At 45.2% G+C, this 26,012-nt stretch overlaps 1 protein-coding gene across 1 annotated transcript in view; it reads left to right on the forward strand.

Annotated features, from left to right (window-relative positions):
* The window catches only part of LOC133090675 (mucin-16-like), a 47,165-nt gene that overhangs the window by 8,926 nt on the left and 12,227 nt on the right, over positions 1-26,012 (forward strand). Inside the window, exons 3-15 of the mRNA XM_061189045.1 lie at positions 7,278-7,452; positions 7,546-7,613; positions 10,775-10,947; positions 13,068-13,103; positions 13,325-13,390; positions 15,295-15,425; positions 15,521-15,588; positions 18,155-18,327; positions 21,025-21,060; positions 23,155-23,276; positions 23,378-23,445; positions 23,607-23,779; positions 25,608-25,738. Coding sequence (XP_061045028.1) covers positions 7,278-7,452; positions 7,546-7,613; positions 10,775-10,947; positions 13,068-13,103; positions 13,325-13,390; positions 15,295-15,425; positions 15,521-15,588; positions 18,155-18,327; positions 21,025-21,060; positions 23,155-23,276; positions 23,378-23,445; positions 23,607-23,779; positions 25,608-25,738 — 1,420 coding nt within the window. The remainder of the gene's footprint in view (positions 1-7,277; positions 7,453-7,545; positions 7,614-10,774; positions 10,948-13,067; positions 13,104-13,324; positions 13,391-15,294; positions 15,426-15,520; positions 15,589-18,154; positions 18,328-21,024; positions 21,061-23,154; positions 23,277-23,377; positions 23,446-23,606; positions 23,780-25,607; positions 25,739-26,012) is intronic.

Here is a 26,012-nt window from a genome sequence, read left to right on the forward strand (position 1 = left end):
TTATCAAGACTCTGAGATAACCACTGTACTTATTCCTACTTTATAGATAAGAAAATGGAGGTCTAGCAAGATCTGACAACTTAAAGAGCCACACATCTGTTTAGTGGAGGAGCCAGAACACTGATGTGGCTTAAGAGCCCAAGCTCTTAAGCACAAAGATACATGATCTCTCTCAAGTCAGAGGAGACCTGCTAATGTACATATTCATCCATGTATTTGTTCATTCATACATTCAACAAATATTTGTTGAGCACCTACAATATGCCAAGCAGTCAGACATTAGTAGATATTACCAGGCAGACTGGGAGGGGTGGTACAGTGCAGGTTCAGACAGTATGATGAGGAAACATTGAGAAGGGAGAGATGGATTCCAACATGGATTTGTAAAGGTAGATTTGAGCTAGGGTTTGAAGAAGGGCAGAACATAAGAAAACCGATGAGAGATGGGCACGGCAGGTAGAGAAAACAGCTTGAACAAAGGCTCAGAGGGAGAGTACAGAGAACATCTGGGAACAGGGGGTGGTCAAGAATTCATGGAGGAGTTCCCACATCTATTTCTCTGACTGATATTCATTGAGGAGATAATAAATATATCAGAGAAATTTATAGAAAGTGACTAGCACTTTGAGGACTTTTTTTTATAAATACAAAAAAAAAAAAAAAAAACCTGAAACCCATTTTTAAAAATCCATTTGTATGGGACTTCCCTGGTGGCGCAGTGGTTAAGAATCCGCCTGCTAATGCAGGGGACACGGGTTCAAGCCCTGGTTCAGGAAGATCCCACATGCCGCGGGGCAACTAAGCTCGTGTGCCACAACTACTGAGCCCACACGCCGCAACTACTGAAGCCTGCACACCCTAGGGCCCATGCTCTGCAACGAGATGCCACCGCAACGAGAAGCCCACACACCGCAACGAAGAATAGCCCCCGCTCGCCGCAACTAGAGACAGCCCGAGCGCAGCAATGAAGACCCAACACAGCCAAAAAAAATTTTTTTAGTCCATTTGTAAACTCATTCCTTAGTGAATGGCAACGTTAACCACAGTCTTGTGGGTTATCCGTGCTTGGCCAAACTTCCCTGGATCTCCATCTCACTTCCTGAATAGTTTATCGAAAAAGGTAAAGTTCTTAGACTTACATGAACTACAGTTTAAATCCTGGTCTTGACACTCTAGATGTAATTAAATATCAAAAATCTCTGTGTACTGGTTCCAGTAGCTACTTACTCGATGATCTTGGATATATTGCTTAACCTCTTATCTGTAAAGTGTGGGGAGAAATATCTACATCAAAACAGGTATTGGGTGCATTAAATACAGTCAAGTCTTTGGAGGTACTATCTAAAAATTTTAACCTCCCTGAGGATCGGCTCTTTCATCCATAAAATAAAAGTGATTACTATGTAATCATAATTTTAAAAGTTTAAAATGATAATTAATATAGGATACTTAACAAATGAGAGGTCTCCAGTTATGATATTATTATTTGTAACCGAAAGTGGGGCCCAGCTGCTTACCGCTCAAAAGCCAATAAAGAGGCAAGGTTGGTGGAAAGGAAAGTTTGCTTTATTTTGGATGTCAGCCACTGCGGGGAGTGGGGAGAGCGGACTCCTGTCCAAAGGCCAACTCCCACCCCCACAACCAGTGGGCAAGAGCTTTTATAGACGGAGGGAGGGGGCTACATGCAGAAACAGCACAGTCAGCTCTCACAGTCATCTCGAAATTGGTCATCGGTGGTCTGACCAGCGTCATCTTGATTGTTTTAAGTACAGTTAATCTTCAGTTCTAGGGTTGGTTTGTTTCCATTTCTTTGAGGCAAATTCTTGGAATTGTGGCAGCTTATGTCATGGCTACGGTCTGGTCATCATGTAGTTAACTTCTTCCACCTGGTAGGGGTTTCAGTCTCTACAAGACAGCTCACAGGATACGGCTCAGAATATTATCTATAGCCCTTGAGAAGGATCTAAAGGTCCTTGACTTTGCTTAATGACTAAACTATCATTTAGTCTTGTTTGACTGCTTTTCTTTGCTTCTGCATTTTCTCACTTCTCTGATTAAACTTATTCTTTGACTAAAGTGTTTCCACAGACTAAAGGCAGGCTGAGGACATGGGGGGCATAGACAATAGGGTCCTGCTCCATTTCAGTATCATATTCTCAACTGTAAGTTCCCAACCAGGGATGCGTATGAAGAAATTGCCTGTGGTGATAGAACACGTGCCCAGATGATAGCCTGATTGACAGACTTAGGATCTCTGTGAGGGTGTGTTCGGAATAGATAGGTATTTTTTTCAAAGCTAAACAAATAATTATCATCACAGCTCTGGTTAAAAAATGAGCAGTGGTCTAATTTTCTGGATCATACTTTTTCTCTCTTCCTTCTCCTACTTTCACTCATTTTAGATTAGAGATTATTCCAATATGGTCCTGAGGTATTTATACTCTCTTGAACTTGGGCAATATAGCTGCCACCTATGTCTATAGTTAATAAAAAGAGCAATTAGATTTATTCGGATTTCAGAGAGCTCTTTCATTTTATGTGCATGGATCTTATTTTTTTTAAGATTTATTTATTTATTTTTGCCTGCGTTGGGTCTTAGTTGTGGCATGCAGGATCTTCCCTGAGGCATGCAGGGTCTTTGTTTGCAGCACACGGGCTTCTCTCTAGCTGTGGCATGCAGATTTTCTCTCTCTAGTTGTGGTGCGCAGGCTCCAGGGAGTGTGGGCTCTGTAGTTGTGGTGCGTGGGGCCCAGAGCGCATGGGCTCTGTAGTTTGCTGCAGGCAGGCTCTCTTATTGAGGCCCGCGAGCTCAGTAGTTGCAGCACGCGGGCTTAGTTGCCCCACGGCATGTGGGATCTTAGTTCCCTGACCAGGGATTGAACCCACATCCCCTGCATTGGAAGGTGGATTCTTTATCACTGGAGCACCAGGGTAGTCCCATGCATGGATCTTTTTTAAGGAAAGTTTTACTCCATTATGTTTTTAAGTTTTGTTTCTGTTGTTATTATTCTGATTTCTACCTGAGAAAAAAATGATAAACCTTATGTCGGTTTCCATTTTCAGTTTTTTCACTGTCCTTTTTATTTTCACGCTCTTAATATTTATAATAAACTCATAAACTGATTTTTTAATATATTTTCTTGGCCGCCGCACAGCATGTGGGATCTTAGCTCCCCAACCAGGGATCGAACCGGTGCCCCTTGCATTGGAAGTGTGGAGTCTTAACCACAGGACCACCAGGGAAGTCCTATAAACTGATGTTTTAAAATTCTGTTCCTGTTCTAAATAAATACTTTTAAACAAACAAACAAAAAAAGAATTCATGGAGGAGTTGCAGCCCAAGATGAGTCAGGTAAGGTGAGGGAATGCCAATCACAATTCCTTTTCCCATTCCAGAAGCATCACTGGCACACCCCAGGCAGACATTTCTCTCCCTTTCCTCATGTGGAGAAAAAATAAGCGATTGCCAACCCAGTAAGTAGTAATCATGTGTCCCTCCTACAATTCACAGGACTATCAACAGGAGGGACAGAGAGGGCAGAGACCACTGCCATGGTTCTGAAGACCACTTCCACAGTGACTTTGACTACCAGAGTCTCTACTCCCACTTCAGGTATGCTGTCTCTCCTTAGGACATCAGATAAAACAGCCAGCATAAGCACAACAGGAATGATCATCACAACCGCAGATATTCCGAAGATGACAGCCTCATTTGTCACCAGACCTGGAGACAAGACCAGCACAGTAGTTCCCATGACAACCCCATCTATTTTCAATAGAGGACCAGAGACGACACCCTCACTGGTCCCTAGTTCTGGGGCAGAGACCAGTGCAGCTGTTCCAACTCTGACTGTTTCCTTTGGTGAGCCAGAGGCCACAACCTCATGGGTCACCCATCCTGCAGAGACTGGCCCAACTGTTTCCAGGGCAATCCTGAATGTTTCTCATAGTGAATCAGACAGCACACCCCCAACAGCTACAAGTTCTGGGGAAGAAGTCAGTTCAGCTGTTCCAACTCCAACTGTCTCCCCTGATGTACTGGGGATGGTGACTTCACTGGTTACTAGTTCTGGGACAGAGACCAGCTCAGTTGATCAAACTCTGACTGTTTCCCCTGGTCAGCCAGATGCAACAGCCTCAGAAACCAGCACACCTGTTTCCAAAACAACTCTGAATTTTTCCCCTAGTGAATTAGACACCACATCTTCAGCAGCCACCATTCCTGGGGCAGAAGCCATTTCAGCCACTCCAATGATGACTGTCTCACCTAGCATACCAGCGATGGTGACCTCACTGGTCATTAGTTCTGGGACAGACACCAATACAATCTTTTCAACTCTGACTGAGTCCCTGCATGAATCAGTCTCCTTGGTCACCCAACCTGCAGAATCCAGCCCAACTGTTCCCAGAACAACCCCCGATGTTTCCCATAGCACACCCTCAATGGCCACCAGCCTTGGGACAGAAGCCCGTTCAGCTATTCCAACTACACCTATCTTCTCTGGTGTACCAGATATGGTGACCTCACAGGCCACTAGTTTTGAGATCGATGCTAGTATGGCTATTCCAAGTCTGACACTTCCTCTTGTTGAGCCAGTGACCACAGTCTCACTGGTCACTCAACCTGGGGTGCAGACCAGTTCAGCTGCTCCAACTCCAACTGTCTCCTCTACTGCGCCAGGGCTGGTAACCTCACTGGTCACAAGTTCTGGGGCAGAGACCAGTACAACTTTTCCAATTCCAACTGATTCCCCACATAAACCAGAGACAACAGCCTCTCACATCACCCACTCTGGAACAGAAACAAGTTCAGCTATTCAAACTATGGCTGTTTCCCATGGGAAGCCAGATACAACAGTCTCACTGGTCACCCATCCTGAAGAGACCAGCCAAACTATTCCCAGGACAACCCCCAATGTTTCCCATCGTGAATCAGACACCACATTCTCAATGGCCACAAGTCCTGGGGCAAAAGCCAGTTCAGCTGTCCCAGCTACAACTGTCTCACCTGGTATGCCAGGGATGGTGACCTCACTGGTTACCAACTCTGGGGCAGAGACCAGTACAACTTTTCCAACTCTGACTGATTCCATGCACAAACCAGAGACAACAGCCTCATGGGTCACCCATACAGAAACAAGTTCAGCTATTCCAACTATGGCTGTTTCCCCTGGGAAGCCAAATACAACAGTCTCACTGGTCACCCACCCTGAAGAGACCAGCCTGACTATTCCCAGGACAACCCCCAATGTTTCCCATAGTGAATCAGACACCACATTCTCAGTGGTCACCAGTCTTGGGGCAGAAGTCAGTTCAGTTGTTCCAACTCCTACTGTCTCAGCTGGTGTGCCAGATATCATGACTTCACAGCTCACTAGCTCTGAGACAGACACCACTATGGCTATTGTACCTCTGACTCTTTCTCCTGGTGAACCAGCAACCACAGTCTTATTGGTCACCCATTCCAGTGCAGAGACAAGCACAAGTTTTCCTGCTTCAACTATTTTTCCTCATTTACCAGAGATCACAGCCGCACCATCCATCCCACCTGGGTTGGAGACTAGTACAGCTCTTCCAAATCAGACTGTTTCTCTCAGTCCACCAGAAACATCCTCTCTCTTCACCACAACTGTGACCAAGACAGCCAGAGTTAATCTAACTCCAACGGCTTCATTTGGTGTTCCTGCAGAAACAGCCTCACTCTCCACCCATCCTGGGACAGACATCAGCGCAACTATCTCAACTTCAGCTCTTTCCCGTGGTTTACCAGAGACCACAGGCTTATTGGCCACCAGGCCTGCAACAGAGGCCAGTACAAGTACCCCAGCTCTGACTGTTTCCCGTGGCGTTCTTGGGCCTTCCAGGACCTCTGCAACAACTGTTGGGCTTTATCCTGTACCTTCCTGGAGCACAGAAACCTCACCACCCGCAACCTCAGTTGGACTTCCAGAATTTCCCAAGACTGTGACAGGGGACACTGTGACCTTAATAGCATCAGAGACCCCAACACCACCTAAAACCAGTCATGGGGAAGGATTAAGTACAACCGCTATCCTGAAAACCACCACTGTTGAGACCACACATTTAGCTGCCACAGGTTCAGGTCCCACTGTGGCCGAGAACACAATCACCTTCAATACACTGTCTGGAGGTCCTTTTGCCCCTGTGACCACACCTGGAGCCTCTACCTTGGCCTCTGTGAGTGTGACTTCAGGAACAAGTAAGAATAACTTTTTTATTGTGGTCAAATATAATTTATTTATATATATATATATGAAATAATATTTGCCATCGTAACCATTTAAAATGTACAATTCAGCAGCATTAATTACACTGACACTATTGTGCAACCATCTCTACTGTTTTCAATCACCCTGAACAGGGTCTGTGAACCCATTAAGCAAGAATTCCCCCTTCCCCACTCCCTCTAGCCCCTGGTGACCTCTAATCTACTTACTGTCTCTATGAATTTGCCTATTATAGATATCTCACATAAGTAGAATCATCCAAAGTATTTTTCCTTTTGTGTCTGGGTTATTTTGCTTAGCATAATGTCTTCAAGGGTCATCCATGTTGTAGTGAATATCAGAACTTCACTCCTGTTTAGGAGGAATAATATTCCATTGTATGGATGTAGCTCATTTTATCTGTCCATTCATCTCTTGATGGACACTCAGGCTGTCTCCACCTTTTGGCTATGGTGCATAATGCTGCTATGAACATGGGTGTACACCTGTCTGAATCCCTGTTTCCATTCCTTTGGGTATACACCTAGAATAGAAATTGTTAGGTCATTTGGTGTATTAGTTTTTTAGGGCTGCCTTAACAAAGTACAACATACTGGGTGGCTTAAACAACATAAATCTATCATCTCACAGCTCTGGAGGCTGGAGGGGGACCCTGAGAGAATGCACAGAACATGCACTTTGGAGTTATCCCATCTTGGTGATGAGGGAGCTAGGGTATTTATCCACCAACTCCCATCAGTCATTGCTAGACGGATGCTCCCTGGGCCTAAGTCCCCTAAGACAAAGAGATGCAGGTGCTGGCGTGTGCTGAAATGGTAAGAGCCAAGGGGAAATGGGAGTAGGGTGACCAACTCTGCATCCCAGGAATCCACATAGTCCCAGCAAACTGGGATGGTTGGTCACCTTATGTGAGAGGGCCCTGGACAGGGATTGCTACATGAGGTGTCTCAGGTAGGACAGCCTAGGCCAGACCCCCAACCGGGCAATGGAGTTAAGGTATGTCCTCAGAGCCTTACCTCCTGCCCCCAGCCCAGGCTTGACTCAGGACTGGCCTCATTTTACTCTCCCCACCACTGCAGCTGCAATTCCTTTATTGATGCCTTTTACTGTCAACGTCACCATCACCAACCTGCACTACACGGAGGACATGGGAAACTCGGACTCTGAGATATTCAGTGCCACTGAGAGAGACCTGCAGCACCTGGTAAGAGACCCCCACCAATGCCCACCTTGCCCCAACCCTACCACACCCTGCTATCTTGGTCCCTGCTGCTAATCTCCCTCTCATTCTTTCCAGCTCAGTCCTCTGTTCAAAAAGAGCAGCGTTGGTTCCCTGTATACCAGCTGTAGACTGACCTTGCTCAGGTGAGACTTCCTCCAGATCACCTCCAGAAACGCCAATTCTCTCCTTTCTTGGTTCCCCACACCCTGGTCAACCACAGCTACTTGTGTATCATAGAGGATCAAAAGTGCCTGGGTTTAAAGCCCTCCTCTCCCACCTGCTAGCTGTGTGACCTTGGGCAAGTCACAAAACCTCTCTGTTCTTCAATCACATTATCTATAAAATGGTGATAATAACAGTACCTTACTCTTGGGGTTGTTAATTGTTCAGTACAATGCCTGACCCATTGTGAGCATTCTATTAATGGGATCTCGTAGTGCCAGCTGGTGTAACATCTTTGCCAACTGTGTTGCCAGAATCCCTGACACTCTCCCTGCCCCCAGCTCATCTCTATCCTGCTGGGGACAAACTCTAGACACTGCAGCTCTGCAGTTTATTCCCTGAAAAGAGGTTCTGAACCAAAGGGGGACACAAAACAAATATAGATTACCAGTAGGATATATTGCAATTTTAAAACTCTCAAATGGACCCGAACTCTGCAGAAATGGCCTCTCTTCTCCTCTGTCCTCTGAGGTCAGTGTGCTCAGGACCCATTTCTTACACTTCATGACGCTATGGCCTTTCCATGAGGTCCTTCATGCAGCCAATTCAAGTCATCCTGCTGAAGAGGTGGGTTCTCTGCCCTCATCTCTCCATAAGATGGGAGAATTAATAATAATAATAATAATAATAATAATAATAATAATAATAATATTGCCCATACTACATACCACACAATAATCCAAGTGGTTTGCATGTTTTCATTCATTTCATCCTCACAAGAACACGATTATTATCCTACCTTGCAGACAGAACACTAAGGCTCAGAGTGGTCAAGTCACTTGCTTGAGAGGAGTCAGGGTTTCAGCCCAGGTGTTCTGGTTCTTGAGTCGCTCCTTTCAACCACAATACCAGCAGTGCTCAAGCTTGCTGGGCTCAGTAGCATTTTACATTCTTAAAAAGTACCCAGGAACTTCCCTGGTGGCGCAGTGGTTAAGAATCCACCTGCCAATGCAGGGAACACGGGTTCAAGTCCTGGTCCAGGAAGATCCCACATGCCACGGAGCAACGAAGCCCGTGCGCCACAACTACTGAGCCTGCGCTCTAGAACCAGCAAGCCACAACTACTGAGCCCACGTGCCACAACTACTGAAGCCCGCACGCCTAGAGCCCATGCTCTGCAACAAGAGAAGCCACTGCAATGAGAAGCCTGCACATCGCTACAAAGAGTAGCCCCTGCTCGCTGCAACTAGAGAAAGCCCGCGCACAGCAACAAAGACCCAACGCAGCCAAAAAAAAAAAAAGTACCCAGAACTCCAAAGAGCCTTTGGACTTAAGGGTTATATCTGTCCATATTTACTGTATTAGAAATTAAAATGGAGAAATTTTCATTTACTTCAACCAAAAGAGAGAGAGAGAGAAAACTCAGTAAGTTGTAAGCAAAGATTTTGTCTTTTCTGAAAATTGTATATATACTTATTTGATACTACGCCAAACTGCATCAAACTCAGTAAATGGTAATTATTAAAAGTTGGTTGCAATCTAGAATCTAAAACCATATTAAAGAACTTTATGTGCTTACCAAAAAATGGATAAATTTTATAAAGATTTATTCATTAATTCACTAAAAATGATAATCCCATTACAGGTTAGCATAAATAACATATTTTTATGAATAATAGCCATATTTCTCCTACCACCCCCCCAAAAAGTGTAATGAGAAGAGGGTTATTGTTTATATTTTTCCAAATTTTTTAAATGTCTGGCTTAGTAGAAAACACAGAAGGATATCTGCTTCTGCATTCCATATTTTACAATATTTCACCTGTGGCCTCTGGAAAAAATCTCACTGTATACTCCTGAAAGAGTGAGAGTGAAAATAATGTCTTAGTATTACTAAGAAATATTTTTCACTTGGTGGATGCCCTGTGAGTTTTGGGAACTCCAGGGGTCTTTGGGCCACACTTTGAGAACCACTGCACTATGCTGTATAGACATATCATGGGAATGCTTTGAATAGCATGGATAATAGCAAGTAGAATTCCCAGACAGGGGAGGGATGGGATCTTTCTTCCTACCTGCAAAGCCGGGTGAATCACTGTAGGGTCAGCTTAAATTCAGGACAAAGATATTTTTGAACCATCTTTCCCTTTATTACTTCTTAACTCATTTTCTCTGTTTCTCCCCAAACTTGGTTGCCTAACCAACTTGTGTTCCCAAAGAGTTGACCTCAGCCTTTGGACTTTCCAACTTGAAATAAAGTCCCCCCTTTCAGGCTCCATAATAGTTGTCACACAACGTCACAGCCAGCCATTGGGGTGATTCACTCATTCTCCAAGGTCTCTGATCCTCTTGCTTTTCCCTTCCACGTGCTACCTGGCCCCAGGATTCTCAGGAGTTTCCTCCCTGGGAGCTTTACATCCCCAACCCCAGGGCCCAAGCAGGACTCAACTGTTGCTGGAGTGGACACTATCTGTATTTACCTTCATGAGTGGACAGGGAAGGTACTAGGGGCTGGTAGTGAAACAATGAGCTTGAAGCAATTAGTAAAAAGAACAGGGAGAAAAAGAAGAAACTGAGCTAAGGAGTAGCCCTAGAGAGTACTGCACTTAAGGAGGTGGGGGGATCTGGATCCCCACATGAGACAGAAAAAGACGTGTTCAAGAAAGCAGATAAAACCTAGGCAAGAGTGCCGATCTCAAAAAAAAAAGGGTACAAATGAACTTATCTACAAAACAGAAATAGAGTTACAAATGTAGAAAACAAACACCTCTCAAACCAGGGAGTAAGAGAGGGGGAGAGATAAATTGGGAGATTAGGATTGGCATATACACACTACTATGTATAAAACAGATAACTAATAGGGACCTACTGTATAGCACAGGGAACTCTGCTCAATACTCCACAATGGCCTACATGGGAAAAGAATCTAAGAAAGAGTGGATATACGCATACGTATAACTGATTCATTTTGCTGTACACCTGAAACTAACACAACATTGTAAATCAACTATACTCCAATAAAAAAAATTTTTTAATTTTAAAAAATAAAAACCAAGGAGTGCAATTGAAGGAAGGTGTTGTCAAGAGTATCTAACCCTCAAGTGTCTTTCATGTTCCTACTCCCATGTCCCTCCTTCCCCAGGGCTGACAAGGATGGAACAAGCACCAGAATGGATGCGGTCTGCACCTACCGCCCAGATCCCACAGGCTTCAGGCTGGACAGAGAACGGCTGTATTGGGAACTAAGCCAACAGACCCATGGTATCACTCAGTTGGGCCCCTACACCCTGGACAGGAACAGTCTCTACGTCAATGGTGAGCAGTTCTGCTGTAGCTGGGGTCTCCTCTTGCTCCCCAGATGGGGTCTCCTTGCAGTGTAATTTCTCTGTACCCACCTTCATAGTTCTGGACCAACCTAGAATTTCCATGGAGGCTCAGTTCTCTCCCCTGAGAACAACTAAAAAGGAACTTTCCAGGTCTGGAAATAAAGGTTTCCTCCAAAGTTTACTTCATTTAAATGACCTTTCACAGAAGCCCAAATGGAATGTGCAGACATCAAAGAAGAAAAAGGGTAAAGCAAGCCCATGGTGGCCATTGGGGTTAACTCTTCCCCAAGAGGCAATGGGTTCCCAATGCAGTGACTGCACTTCTTTCTCTTCCTTATGGCAGCTTGTGACCCTTTACTCACTCTCCAAGGGCCAGCTGGAACTACACCCCACCTAAGAAACACACAACAAAGCTGTTAGTAATGCTTTTGGCAACAAATTCCTTTGCCACAATGCTCTTAGCAACAGCACCCGTAATACCACCTGTACTAAAGGCTAATATTTATTGAAGGATTCCTATGTTCTAAAGCATTATATGTATTATGTCTTAGTAATCCTGCCCAGCACTCTATGGGGTATTATGTATATTTTACAGAGGATCAAACAAAGTTCAGGGACAGAAATCCATTTTCCCAAGATCAGACAGCTAATACATGTGGTAGAATCGAGACTCAAACCTAAACTGACTCGAAAATCTAAGCCCACCTAATTACGAGGCTACAGCTCAGACTAACCCGGCTATAACAAGCCTCAAATCTCAGGATGGAAAAGTATATTAAGGGGCCCCTAATACAACAATTTAAACTAAGTAATTATGTCACTATCACCTTGGACAATTTCTTTCTACCTGGATTAAAATCTGTTTTGTATTTCAGCAGTCCTTGGGAATTACCTAAAAGCAGTAGTTAACCATTATGGGTTTTGGTGAATTATAGGTCCTGTTTTAATTAAGCCCTGGTCCTGCCTGTTGCTTACTATGTGGCCCTGGGCAAGTCATGACCTCTCCAGACTTTTGTCCATTTTTAGAATGGAATTTTTTTAAAAGTCACCTACGAACTTGGACTGGGACTACACCATTGACCCTCCTGGGTCGCCGGCTTACAGAGGGCAGATCTTGGGACTTTTCAGCCTCCATAATTACATAAGCCAATTCCTTATTAAAAAAAAAAAAAAGTCACCTAAGTGTGAGTCAAATGAGATGAAACCTGAATAACCTGAGTAAACCACAGGCTCCACTTGGTCAAGTCTCAGAGAACAGTTTCATTTCAATAAACCCAATGAGACTATTAAATATAAAATAAGTCTAAGTTTTACTTGCATTTCTTACAGAGCATCAAAGAGGATCCAATCCATTATCCAGAACCATACTTATTCAAATCCGCTTTCCTCCATTTTCTCTTATTCTCCAACTTTATACTCTCCGGCTGACCCTCAAGTCTCTCTCTCTCTCCATCTCCCTCACTATTCTCAGTCCAACATTACAGAAGTCCAAGAACTATGCTGTCAAAGGTCAAACTTTGTCTTTGGAGAGCTGGGTATTGGGAGAAACTCAACGAGCAAGGACAAAATTATATGTCATGGATGAAGAGAACACAAATAAGGCTGGAAACACACATAAAATTGCTGTCCTTATTATTCATTTGGTGAGGTTGATATTATTCCAGGCACCTAGTAAATCTCCACAATATTGAGGGTGATTTGATCATTATTTTCTTTGAGGTTAATGGTTATGAGGATGAAATTATCAGGAGCATCAGAGTATGAGGCAGTTAACTCATAAAGAATAACCATCATTATTTATTGATGAATCTCAAAGAAAGCACTCAGGAAGGTCTGTGAGCTTGTGTTTCCAGTTCTACACTTCACTCCTTTCTTTCTTTTTTTTTTTTAAGTCGTTACTGAATTTGTTACAGTATTGCTTCTGTTTTATGTTTTGGTTTTTTTGGCCGCGAGGCATGTGGGATCTTAGCTCCCTGAACAGGGATTGAACCCGTACCCCCTGCATTGGAAGGTGAAGTCTTAACCACTGGACTGCCAGGGAAGTCCCCCTTCACTCCTTTCTTAACCTTCTCTCATCATCTTACTCTTTCTTTCTGCCTCTCTCTGCAGGTTATAACCATCAGTACTGGATCCCCACCACCAGCAGTGAGTAATGAGGCCTCAGATATTCCCATGACCCTGGGACCCTTCCTCCCTCAGCCTGCTCCCTGGGAGGAAAGTATGCCCCATCCCCCAGATCCTCAGCCCCACAATAGCCTCAGACCAGCAAAAGTCTCAGGTTAAGCCAAGGTAGAGATGCAAGTTTCCATTAATAACTCTAGCCTCTCATTGCTTTATGATGGGATCCAACAATTTTATTCTTTCAGCTCCGGTGACCTCTACATTCTCTCCAGGACCTCCAACATCTCTGACGTCCACCCCTAGCTCTACAGGTAGGAATCTAATCTCTGGGTCTCATGAAATTTCAAGTCCCATCTAGTGGCTGATGGATTCTTGCATGGTCTGGACCCTGATGCCCACGCAGCCTCAGCCTGTCCCACTGTCTACCTTGCTCCCTAATCCAGCCTCACTTCTGTTCCTGCAGGGCCCAGACATCCTTCCATCCTCATGCACTTACTGTTTTTGGAACTCAGCTGTGCTTGGTTCCTCCTTGTCCTCCAAATCTCATCTCAGCATGTTCTTGCTCAGACCATCTCCTAGAAAATAGCTTTTCCCCATAGCTAATCTCTATTCTATTCCTATTGATATGAACATTTTCTTCCTGGAAATTACTGCTATTCTGTGGGCAAGGATGTGGATAAAAGGGAACCCTTGTACACTGTTGGTAGGAATGTAAATTGGTATAGTCATTGCAGAAAACAGTATGGAGGTTTCTCAAAAAACTAGAAATAGAACTACTATATGACCCAGCAATTCCACTCTTGAAAAAAACAAAAACTAATTTGAAAATATACCTGCACCCCAGCGTTCATAGCAGCATTATTTACAATTGCCAAGATATGGAAGCAACCTAAGCGTTCATCAACAGATGAATGAATAAAAGAAGATGTGTATGTGTGTGTGTGTGTGTGTGTGTGTGTGTGTGTGTATATACACAATGGAATACTACTCAGTCATAAAAAAGGACAAAATTTTGCCATTTGCAGCTATACAGATGGACTTGGAGGATATGATGTTAAGCGAAATAAGTCAGACAGAGAAAGACAAATACTGTATGATCTCACTTATATGTGGAATCTAAAAAAATACAACAAACTAGTGAATATAACAAAAAAGAAGCAGACTCACAGATGTAAAGAACAAAGTAGTGGTTACCAGTGGGGACGGGGAGAGGGGCAACACAGGGGTTGGGAAGTGGGAGGCATAAGCTACTGGGTGTAAGATAGGCTCAAGGATGTATTGTACAACATGGGGAAAATAGCCAATATTTTGTAATAACTGTAAATGGAAAGTAACCTTTAAAATTGTATAAAAGGGACTTCCCTGATGGTCCAGTGGTTAAGACTCCGAGCTCCCAATACAGGGGGCATGGGTTCGCTCCCTGGTCAGGGAATAAGATCCCACATGCCGTGCAGCGCAGCCAAAAAAATAAAATAAATAAAAATAAATAAAATTGTATAAAAAATTTAAGAATATTTTTAATAAATGTAAGCTTGTTAATAAAATACATGAGATGCACATTTTAAAAAAATTTTTCTTGGGGTATAGTTGATCTACAATGTTGTGTCAGTTTCAGGTGTACAGCAAAGTGAATCAGTTATACGTATACATATAGCTACTCTTTTTTAGATTCTTTTCCCATATAGGCCATTACAGAGTATTGAGTGGAGTTCCCTGTGCTATACAGTAGGTTCTTAATAGTTAGCTATTTTATATATAGTAGTGTGTATATGTCAATCCCAATCTCCCAATTTATCCCTCCCCCCTTTCCCCCATGGTAACCATAAGTTAGGGTTAATAAAATATATAAGATGCACATCTTTAAAAATTACTGTTATTTTTATTTTCTTGACTGCTCAAGTATTTGTGGCTTAAGGCCTGAGCACAAAGGTCTTGGTCCCTCCTGTTCCTACAAAAATGTCCATGACATGTCAGCCTTTGGACACTCCAGGAAAAGAGGGTTGAGGTTTCCTTTCAAGTTGATGTTGTACTTCTAGGACAAAGGTCCCTTCTCCTCCCCTGGATGGCTGAGGAGTGGGGGAGGGGGGTATCCCAATGGGATATCTCAGTCTTCACCTACTAGACACTATGGGCAGAGAGATGGCACTAGTCCCTTCGCCCTTAAACAGCTCAGGCCTAAGACTGATGGGTCTCCTCTCTCTCTTTCTCCCTCCAGTTGCAGGCATGGGCCCAGCCCTGGTGCCGTTCACCCTTAATTTCACCATCACCAACCTGTTCTATACCCCAGACATGGGGCACAGAGGCTCCGCAAAGTTCAACTTCACTGAGAAGCCTCTGAATCGCCTGGTAAGAGGCCTTCAATGCCTTCGCTGGCCTGCCTTGTCCTCACCCCACCCAGTCCCTCAGCCCCTCTTGCTCATGTCCCTCCCCCTTCTCCCCAGCTTGGTCCTCTGTTCAAGAACACCAGTATCGGCCCACTGTACTCTGGCTGCAGACTGACCCTGCTCAGGTAAGACTCCGCCCCTCCTTACAACCTGAAGGGCTGCACTGTCACAGGCAAGCTCACCTGGAGGTGAAGACCTGAACGTGACAACTACAAGGTGAGAACCATAAATGACTGGGGCCTTCCAGGAATTCAGCGGAGAAGACATACACCCTGGCTGAGTGTATCAGAGAGGGCTTCCTGAAAGAGGTGGCTGTCAAAGGTCTTAAATTATTTGGATAAGCAGATGCATGGAGCATTCACACTCAGCAGTCAGACAGGGCAACACTGACTCATTAAACACACATGAAGTGAGGTACCTCAGGACACGCCCTGTGACAGGTGCTAAGGGCACTGAGAGAATCAGTCATGGGCTCTTCCCTCAAGGTGCCCACAGTGTAGAGAGGACAACAGCCATATGGACTTAAAACTATAATATGAATGTGGTTAGTACAATGATAAAGCACTTCGCAGTGGCCATAGGAGCCCAGAGAATGGACTCTTAGCTCCATCTAGGGGGCTGAGTGGAGGCTGGCTGGAGAAGGTGATGCCTGAGCCAAGTGTTGACAGTCGAGTGTGCATTTGCCAGAAGAAACATTGGCATGGATATTTCAAGGACTGGCATACCTTAAGTAACGGGATAGATGTGAGAAATATCATGGTACATGAGAAAAGGTCTGTGAGAGTAGAGTGTGGGGCAAACTGAATGAATGAGGGAGGAGGGAAGAAGGGAGGAAGGGAAGCGGGGAGGGAGGGAGGGAGGGAGGAAGAGAGAGAGAGGAAGGAAGGAAGGAAGGAAGGGGAAAAGAAAGAGCTAGGGAAAGAGGTTGCTGAGTGGATAGATAAATTAAGTGTAGTTGCATGAATGGTGGATGAATTGTGGGATGAGTTTGGACTAGTAAATATCATCAAAAGTTCAGATTGGAGCTGGGGCCAAAGGTCATAATAAGGAATTTTCACAGTATTTTGCACAGCAAAAGCGCGGCTTGCAGGATTTGTGAGATCTTAGTTCCCCGACCAGGGGTTGAACCCGTGCCCCCTACAGTGGAAGTGCGGAGTCCTAACCACTGGACCACCAGGGAATTCCCAAGGTCAAGCATTAATGGTCTCAGTATCCAAATACATGACATCACATCCTGCTTCTGTCACTAGCTGTGTGATGTTTGGGAAGTTCTTTAACATCTGCATGTTTCTCATCTGCATGAGAAAACTTTGTTTTCTCAACTATAAAGTGGGAATCATATCAGCATCTAGCTCACAGAGTTGCCGAAAAGATAAAAAGAGATGGCAAATGTAAAAATAGATCACCCAGTAGGTGTTCCATAAATATTATCAACTAGTAGGTGTTCCATAAATATTAGTTATACTTACTCAAAGCTGTAGGAAACCATGCAACCATCGTAAGCAGAGTCTGAAATGGTGTAGTTTATTTTAAGTAGAACACTGGTAGGTATGGGGGTGGAAAAATTTGCTGTGATGAGGGAACAGCAGGTGGGGAGACCAGTGAGATGTCAGACTGGACCTGATATTGCTTGGATGGGGGGGACAAAGGAGGGGGAATGTCCAGAAAGCCTCCTACATCTCTGGCTCTGGCACTGATATAGAAACGTGGGAGAAGGAGCAGGTTCTGCATTTTTAGGGGGGAAGATAATAAGCTTAATTATCTTCCCATTGGAATCTAATGGGTCTGGAAGACATCCTTGAGGCTGTTGGTTACGTGGCACAGAGCTCAAGAGGGAGGTCTTGGCTAGAGAGAGAGAAACTGGATTTCATGATAATAAAGCTGGTAGCTGAAAAAAGTGAGTATGAACCAAATAATCCAAGAAGAATGAGGGGAAAAAGAAGAGAAGTTGGCTGAGGGTGAAGACGTGAAGATCAATCACTTTATGGAGTAGGAAGGTACCTAGATGAAGAGGACCCAGAAAAGACCATGGCTGAGAAACCAGACAAGACCCAGTAAAGAGAAATGTCATAAACCAAAGTGGGGGGGGGGATCAGTCTGAAGGAGGGAGATTGTTACCGACAAGGGTTCTTGGCCTCCTTAATCAATAGAAATTGATGAGAGGACAGACAAGAAATTCAGGCAAGGCTTTATTGGGGCCCCTGCTGTGGCAGGGGGTAGCAAGAACAAGCAATAGGTCCCCTTGCTTGCTCACTCCCCAAGATAGGGGGCGAGTTGAATAAGCAGATGCACGAGGGTGGCTTATATGGGGCGAGGGTAGGGGTGTGTCCAGGGATGGGGCTGGAGGGGTGGCTTAGGTGTTTTGCCCACCCCTTTGGTGGTGTTGTGTGCAGGGGGCACGTGCAGTACCCTGCTTTTGCTCCCAACCCCCTGCTTTTGCTCCTGGCTCTTCAGAAGTGGCAGTTGGGTTTTTTGGTCTCTTTGTATCTTGTTGTCCATAATTTGCCCCAACTGTGCATGCATGCAGTTATTTTTAGTCCCTTATAGTTTCTTTGTATTTTGTTGTCTGAGGAGACATTTGTCCAGGTGCAAGCACGGCAGCAAAGGGTCCCAGCCGGTCTCAAGATGAACAAATTATATAACTCTCCCACACCTCTGAATGCCCCTATTCCTCTGTCCCTGCCACCCTAGGACTGAAAAGGATGGGGCAGCAACTGGAGTGGAGGCCATCTGCACCTACCATCCTGACCCCATGCATCCCGGGCTGGACAGAGAAAAGTTGCACCAGGAGCTGAGTCAGCTGACTCATGGAGTCACCCAGCTGGGCACCTACACCCTGGACAGTAATAGGCTCTATGTCAATGGTGAGTGTCCATGTGGGGCCGGGGTCTCCTACAGTCCACGTCTCTCTATACCAGTATTTCTCAACTGGGGAAGATTCTGCACCCCAGGGGATACTTGGCAACATCTGGAGACATTTTCAAGTCATGACTGGTGGGGTGCTAATGACATTTAGCGGGTAGAGTCAGGAAGTGCTACTAAACATCTCACAATGCGCAAGGCAGCTCCTCACCAAAATGAACTCTCTAGACAAAAATGTCAAAAATGCTGAGTTTGGACTTCCCTGGTGGCGCAGTGGTTAAGAATCTGCCTGCCAGTGCAGGTGACATGGGTTCGAGCTCTGGTCCGGGAAGATCCCACGTGCCGCGGAGCAGCTTAAGCCCGTGGGCCACAGCTGCTGAGCCTGCGCTCTAGAGCCTGCCAGCCACAACTACTGAGCCCGCATGCCACAGCTACTGAAGCCCGTGCGCCTAGAGCCCATGCTCCTCAACAAGAGAAGCCATCGCAATGAGAAGCCCACGCACTGCAACGAAGAGTAGCCCCCGCTGCAACTAGAGAAAGCCCATGCACAGCAACAAAGACCCAATGCACCCAAAAATAAATAAATAAAATTAATTTATTAAAAAAAATAATGAGCCCCAAGGTAATGCTAGGTTTGTACCAGACCTATGAATCTGTGTATAGCAATTTCTCAAACTCAGCATTTTTTTTTTTTTTTTTTTTTTGGCTGCGTTGGGTCTTCGTTGCTGCGCACGGGCTTTCTCTAGTGCGGCAAGTGGGGGCTACTCTTCGTTGCGGTGCGCGGGCCTCTCATTGCAGTGGCTTCTCCTGTTGCGGAACACGGGCTCTAGGCACGCGGGCTTCAGTAATTGTGGCTCGCGGGCTCCAGAGCGCAGGCTCAGTAGCTGTGGTGCCCGGGCCCAGTTGCTCCGCGGCATGTGGGATCTTCCCAGACCAGGGCATTGGCAGGCAGATTCTTAACCACTGTGCCACCAGGGAAGCCCTCACTTTTTTTTTTAATACATCATGCTTAAGTGGGATCCATTCCAGGAATACAAGGATAGTCCAACATCTACAAATCAATCAATGTAATACAACACACCAACAAAGGAAGGATAAAAATCACATGATCATCTCAATAGATGAAGAAAAAGCACCTGATAAAATTCAACACCCATTCATAACAAAAACCCCCATCGAAGATGGTACAGAGGGAACACATCAAGCCCATCTATGACTAACCCACAGGCAACATCACACTCAATGGTGAAAAGCTGAAAGCCCTTCCCCCAATACCAGAAACAAGACAAGGATGCCCACCCTCACTACCTATACCCAACATAGCATTGGAAGTCCCAGCCACAGCAAACAGACAAGAAAAAGAAACAAAAGACACACAAACCAGAAAAGAAGAAGAAAAACCATCACTACCCGCAAATGACATAACATCTAATTCTAAATTCTACATCCGTTTGGGGTAATTTTTTAAAAATCACTGACCTCTTCTATTTCTTCCTTCTATTTAATAATTTAAGACATTATCATTTTATTTAAATCTGCAACTGTAATGACTAATAATTTTGCTTTTTTTTTTTTTACATACACATATTTCCACTTTTTTTTTTTTAGATTCTTTTCCCATATAGGCCATTACAGAGTATTAAGTAGAGTTTCCTGTGCTCTACAGCCCCACTTTTCACTTTTGACCAGGATGGGTTTCTCTCTTGGTTGGGGCCCCGATGCCAGGAAGGCACTCTGAACACCTAGGAGATCCAAGCTTCGGACACACTGGGCTTCAGCCTAGAATCCAGGAAGAAAGAGCATTTGGAAGGGTGACCCTTAACAGGGGCTCTGAGGGCCAATGCACAGCTGTGGTGAGGTTGACTGGAATTACTCAGCTTCCCTCCTCTCTGTCCCCAACCTAGGAATAGAGTTTGGCAATTCACACTTTCTTATCACCGTTGCCCCATCAGGCGGGCAGGAGACATCCTGGTCCTTTATGACTCCCATTTTAGCAAAGAGGAAAACAGAATTACAGAGAAGGGAAGGGAACTGTCCACACCCACAGTAGGTTTTTCACCAATCTAGGTCCTGAGGTTCTTCTGAGTTCACATTTTTTCCCTTCACCTTGGCCACTGCAGGGGCCAGTTTAAGACTCCCCCCAACCCCTTGTAAGCTGCACAACTTATATGCTTCACTGTGTTCACTCATTCAGCATTTACCAAGCATCTACCATAAGCCAGGTCTTGTGCCCGACACCAGAGACAGACAGGCTACATGTACAACCTATCCTAATGTAAGCTCCAGTGGGGCAAAGACTGTTTGATTCGGCAGTATATTCCCCAAATGTAAATGGAACCTGGCACATTGTAAGCTCTCCATAAATATTCACTGGATGTAGCGATAGATTGGAGGGAGGTTGGAAGGGCAGATGGCAGGGTGGATGGATATTTGGGGCCAAAATGTGTGAACATAAATATTATGAGAGTCTCTTGTTGGGGGCTTGCTGGTGAGGTGGGTAAGGAAGGGTCATTTCTAATCCAAAGGTCAGGAAAGCCTTTATAGTGGAGATGACATTTGAGTCTGATCCTAGAAGATGCATAGATGCTCACCTGGTACAGAGGGAATGACATCCAGAAAGGAGCCCCACATGGACAAAGGCAGGGATATCTGGGCTTATTCCTCGGCCTCCCCTTAATGTGTGACTTTTTTGTTTCCAGGTTATAATGAACATGGTCCAGATGAGCCTCTTACAAGTATGTATCTTTTCATCCACTGTCCATTTCAGCCTCCAATGGTCTTGAGCCAAACTTTTCTTCTCACTGACAAAGGGAGCTTGCCCCAAACTCAGGCTAGGTCTCCTGAGTGGGGGCAGGGTATCAGTGGGAGGAAGGATGCTGAGTCCTTTGTCTCTTTTTAGACCTGCAGCCATGGTATTGGCTTTCCGAATTTTCCACACCCTTCTGGGTTGGAGGAAGAAATTTGAACGAGCGTTCGCTATAGAAATAAGGGTTCAGGTCCATGTAGTCCATGCCTCCTGATAACAAAACCTTTTAATAGGGGCTGCAGAATGGGCCTCGGTGTCAAGTTGCAAACTCTGGTGGCTACTCAGTGGTTTGGCCAAATTTGTCCATTCACTCATCCAATGATCACTTCACCTATCTTTTCACCCATCCATTCTTCCATTCTCCTAGTTATCCCTTCTCTCAGACCTCTTCCTTCCTCCCTCCCTCCTTCCCTCCCTCCCTTCCATCCATCTATCCATCCATCCATCCAACCAACCATCCTTCTGCCTATTCACCTGTTTGTCTTTCTTTCCTTCTGCACTTCCATTCATCTCTCAACTTTTCTTCCTTGTGTTTATTCTTCTTTCCTTCTCTTTGACCCTCTTTCTGTCCATTCTTCCTCTGTCCGTCCAAGTATCCCATCTGTCTGCCTGTATTTCTGCCCCTCCATCTGTCTGTCCTCTGTGTTCAGTCTCTCTCTTGTTTACCCACTCACACTCTCTTGGGTTCATTTCATTCACAGGCTTGCTCGTCCCTCTACTCACACAATCACTCCTTCGCTCACTCTCATTAATGGTAAACCTATGAATGGTTTCTAGAGCCCAGGTGAGCCTGGGGGCTTCTGGAGCCCAGGTAAGCCTGGAGGCTTCTCCCACTCTGTGGGGGGATCTGTTCCTCCCTAATGACTGCCCTTTCCATAGCTCCCGAACCAGCTACCACGTTCCTGTCTACTTCATCATCACCTGTGCAACCAGAATCCACCACAGGTATTGGGGGCCCCTTTTCCTTCCCAAGAGAAGCTCTCCAGCCCCACACATCCACCGGCCAATTGTAACACAGGAGCTGGGAAGCCAGGGGGTGCAATTCTGATTTTAGGGCAATCGTGCTGATCACAAAGATTATACCAATAATTCAATCTGATGCTGGCCCTCATGGAGCCCCCAGTCTTGTGAGACTAACAGACTATTATAGCATAATGTGGTATGGTCTTGGGATGAGGCACCTAGCACAATTTGGAAGGGAAAGGCTTTCTGGAGAAAGTTTCACATGACCTGAGTCTTTAAGAAAAAGTAGGACTCATCCAGGCAAATAGGGGATGAAAAGTTTTCCTAGCAGATGGGATTCCATGAGCAAAATGTCAGTGGTCAAAAGCAGCACAGTGTATGGGGAAAATTGAGAAGAATTTGGTTTGCATGAAGCTTAAAGCTTAACCTGGAGTAGATGGATAAATTAAGCTGAAAGGTTGGCAAGAACCAGATTAAGAAAGACTTCAAGTGCCAGATCAAAAAAAGTTGAACTTAGGGACTTCCCTGGCGGTCCAGTGGTTAAGACTCCACACTTCCACTGCAAGGGGCATGGGTTCGATCCCTGGTCGGGGAACTAAGATCTCACATGCCGCGTGGCGAAAACATTAATTAATTAAAAAGTTGAACTTAGTGCTGAAGGCCATAGGTAGCCATGGGTGATACTAGAGCAGTGGTGACGGTAGTGAGATTTTTATTTAAGAAAATTTCTTCTAGTGTTCAGTGTGGAAAACATCCTTTAGACAGGGCATCCAGTGAGTCTGCTGGGGTGTTGGTTCAGGTCAGAGAAGATAAGACCTAAGCTGGGACAGGAATGGAGAGAGGGAATGTATGTAGGAACCATTCTGCAAGTAGAATTGTGGTTAATTGGACGTGAGAGAGGAGAGGCCGAGCAAATATGCTGGTTTTGACTTGGGTGGCATCATTGGTGGGAGGTAGTGCTATTGGAAGAGAAGACAACAGATTATAATGAATGCAGGACTCTGATGTAGTCCCAGGTCAGGTCTCAGTGATAACCATCTATCCCCCTACCTTATTGCAGCTATGGGACACAACCTGAAGACCCTCACACTCAACTTCACCATCTCCAACCTTCCATATTCATCAGACATGAGCAATGGCTCAGTCATGTTCAACTCCACCGAGACGGTCCTGCAGCGCCTGGTGAGATGCTGGTCCTAGCAACCCCTGGTGGGATGATTCCCACCCAGCCCCTCTCCCAATCCCTGTCCTTTCTGTTCCTCATCCTTCTCCTACCTCCCCAGCTCGGATCCTTGTTCCGGAAGAGCAGCCTGGGCCCCTTCTACTCGGGTTGCAGACCAATCTCCCTCAAGTAAGACCTTTTCCTGAGCATTTGCCAGTAAGGACCACTTTGGGTGACCACCCCTTTCTCAGTCTTCCCACTGACCTCCCATTTGCTTCTCCCTCTTTCTGGACCCACACCCAGAGGTTTCAAGACCTCTCTCTTGAGTCCCCACCTCCCTCTCTCCCCAGACCTGAGAAGGATGGTGCAGCCACCAGCGTGGATGCCGTCTGCACCTACCACCCTGACCCCACGGGCCACAGGCTGGACAGAGAGCACCTTTATTGGGAGCTGAACCAGCTGACCAGTGGTGCCACCCAGATGGGCTTCTACACCCTGGCCAAGGACAGCTTCTTCGTCAATGGTGAGTGTTCATGCTGAACTTGGACCTATAGTGATCATTACTTGTCGCTGTTCTATTTTATTTCCTCTTGAACAAGTCAGTCAAAGTTTTGTTTGAGGGGCACCCTCCCCAAACCTCCATGGGGAGGGTCTCTCCTGTCAGTTCAGGAAAACAGCACAAAATTCTTTGACCAAATGAATGTAATGAATTTTCATTCAAAACCAAAATGTCTGACCCATGGGATCTCTTGGGATAGAGGTCCTTCTATGCGAGGTTCATCCATGCCAGTGGTTCTTACCTGGGGGTGATTCTGCGCGCCCCCCCCAGGAGATACTCAGCAATGTCTGGAGACATTTTTGATTGTCATAAGGGGGGAGGGTGCTACTGGCTTCTAGTGGATAAAGGCCAGATATGTAGCTAATATCCTCCAGTGCACAGGAGAACCTCACCACCGAGAATTATACAGCCTCAAATTTCAGTAGTTCTGAGGATGAGAAACCCTGCTGAACACGGTCCCATAGTTCCTAGCTGAGCACCAGACCAACACTTATCACTTCACAGCAATTATTTGTTTAATTATCCAACTCTATAAAATTAGTGTTTGTTTAATGTGGCACTGTATCCTCAGTTCTTAATATGTTGGCACATCATAGTACCCAATGAAAGAGTGAACAAATGAAAGATGAGAATCTCAGCCCTAATATCTGGGGATCCACTGCAGTTCACATTTATTCATTCAACAGACTCATATGTGTGACCATTCTGTCCCAAGCCATGTTCTGGCCATGGAGATAGAATACACAGGTTCTGTCTCTGAAAAAGTCATAATCAAGTGAACTAAAGATTACTTAGGAAAAAAAAAAAAAAAAGATTACTTAGGGACACAAGTGAAGTAAGTCAGAAGGAGAAAGACAAACACCATATGATATCACTTATATGTAGAATCTAAAATATAACACAAATGAACCTATCTATGAAACAAACAGACTCACAGAGAACAGACTTGTGGTTGCCATGGGGGAGGGGTGAGTTGGGAATTTGGGGTTAGCAGATGCAAACTATCATATATAGAATGGATAAACAAGGTCCTACTGTATAGCACAGGGAACTGTATTCAATATCCTGTGATAAACCATAATGGAAAAGAATATGAAAAAGAATATATATATATGTATAACTGAATCACTTTGCTATACAGTAGAAATTAACACAACATTGTAAATTAACTATACTTCAATAAAATAAAAAATTTTTTTTAATATTACTTACGGGGACTTCCCTGGCGGTCCAGTGTTTAAGACTCTGCGCTTCCACTGCAGGGGGCATGGGTTCGATCCCCGGTTGGGGAACTAAGATCCCACATGCGGCATGGCATGGCCAAAAAATATATATATTACTTAAGGACACAAAAAAGGCAGAGACACTATTATTAACAGGGTGCCATGGGAGTGCAGAGACGGGGCAAGTCAAGGAGTGCCTCCTGAAACTGTACTAGGCACTGGACATGACAAGAGCAAGATAGAAGAATGCCTGCTCTCATGGAGCTCCACCTCAATGGGCTCCTGAAGCAGGAATAGGAGTTTTCCTGGAAAAGAAAAGAGTGGAAGAGCATTCCAGAAAGCGGGAACTGCATAAGCACAAGCAGAAAAGCTCAGCTTAGGAGATTCCTTATAAAATTCCAGTTTTCCCCCTCTACAGGGTGACTTTCCATTTGGGAGCCCTATAGTCCCCAACATGTGGACCTGGTTTTGGTTGATTATGACAGTAGGTAGGGGCCCCCAGGCCACCAGGCCTCTGTCCTAAAAGCTGAGAGTCTCCATCTGTCTTTTCTTCCTCTTGGTGGCTCCAGGCTATGCACCCCCGAGTTTATCTATCCAGAGCGAGTACCAGATAAATTTCCACATCATCAACTGGAACCTCAGCAACCCAGACCCCACGTCCTTAGACTACATTGCCCTGCTGAAGGACATCCAGGACAAGGTAGGGTCTCTCTCCCCTCTCCCATCTCTCCTTGCCCTGGGTGCCCCTCTCATTCCTCAGTCTGACTTACATCTGTTAAGTGATTGCTTCAGCTCTTCACTTTACCTACATGTTCTGGGTTCTTTCAGATTCCAGGGATGGTACCCTAGCTGCCTCCCCACTTCTCAGATGGGCAAACTGAGGCTCAGAAAGGGGAGCACTGTGCCTAAGGTCACACAGTGAGTTAAGGGCAGAGCCAGGATTGGAACTCAGGTCTCCCTTCCTTCAAGACCTA

This window comes from Eubalaena glacialis, chromosome 4 (assembly GCF_028564815.1).
Source record: "Eubalaena glacialis isolate mEubGla1 chromosome 4, mEubGla1.1.hap2.+ XY, whole genome shotgun sequence".
NCBI lineage: Eukaryota > Metazoa > Chordata > Mammalia > Artiodactyla > Balaenidae > Eubalaena > Eubalaena glacialis.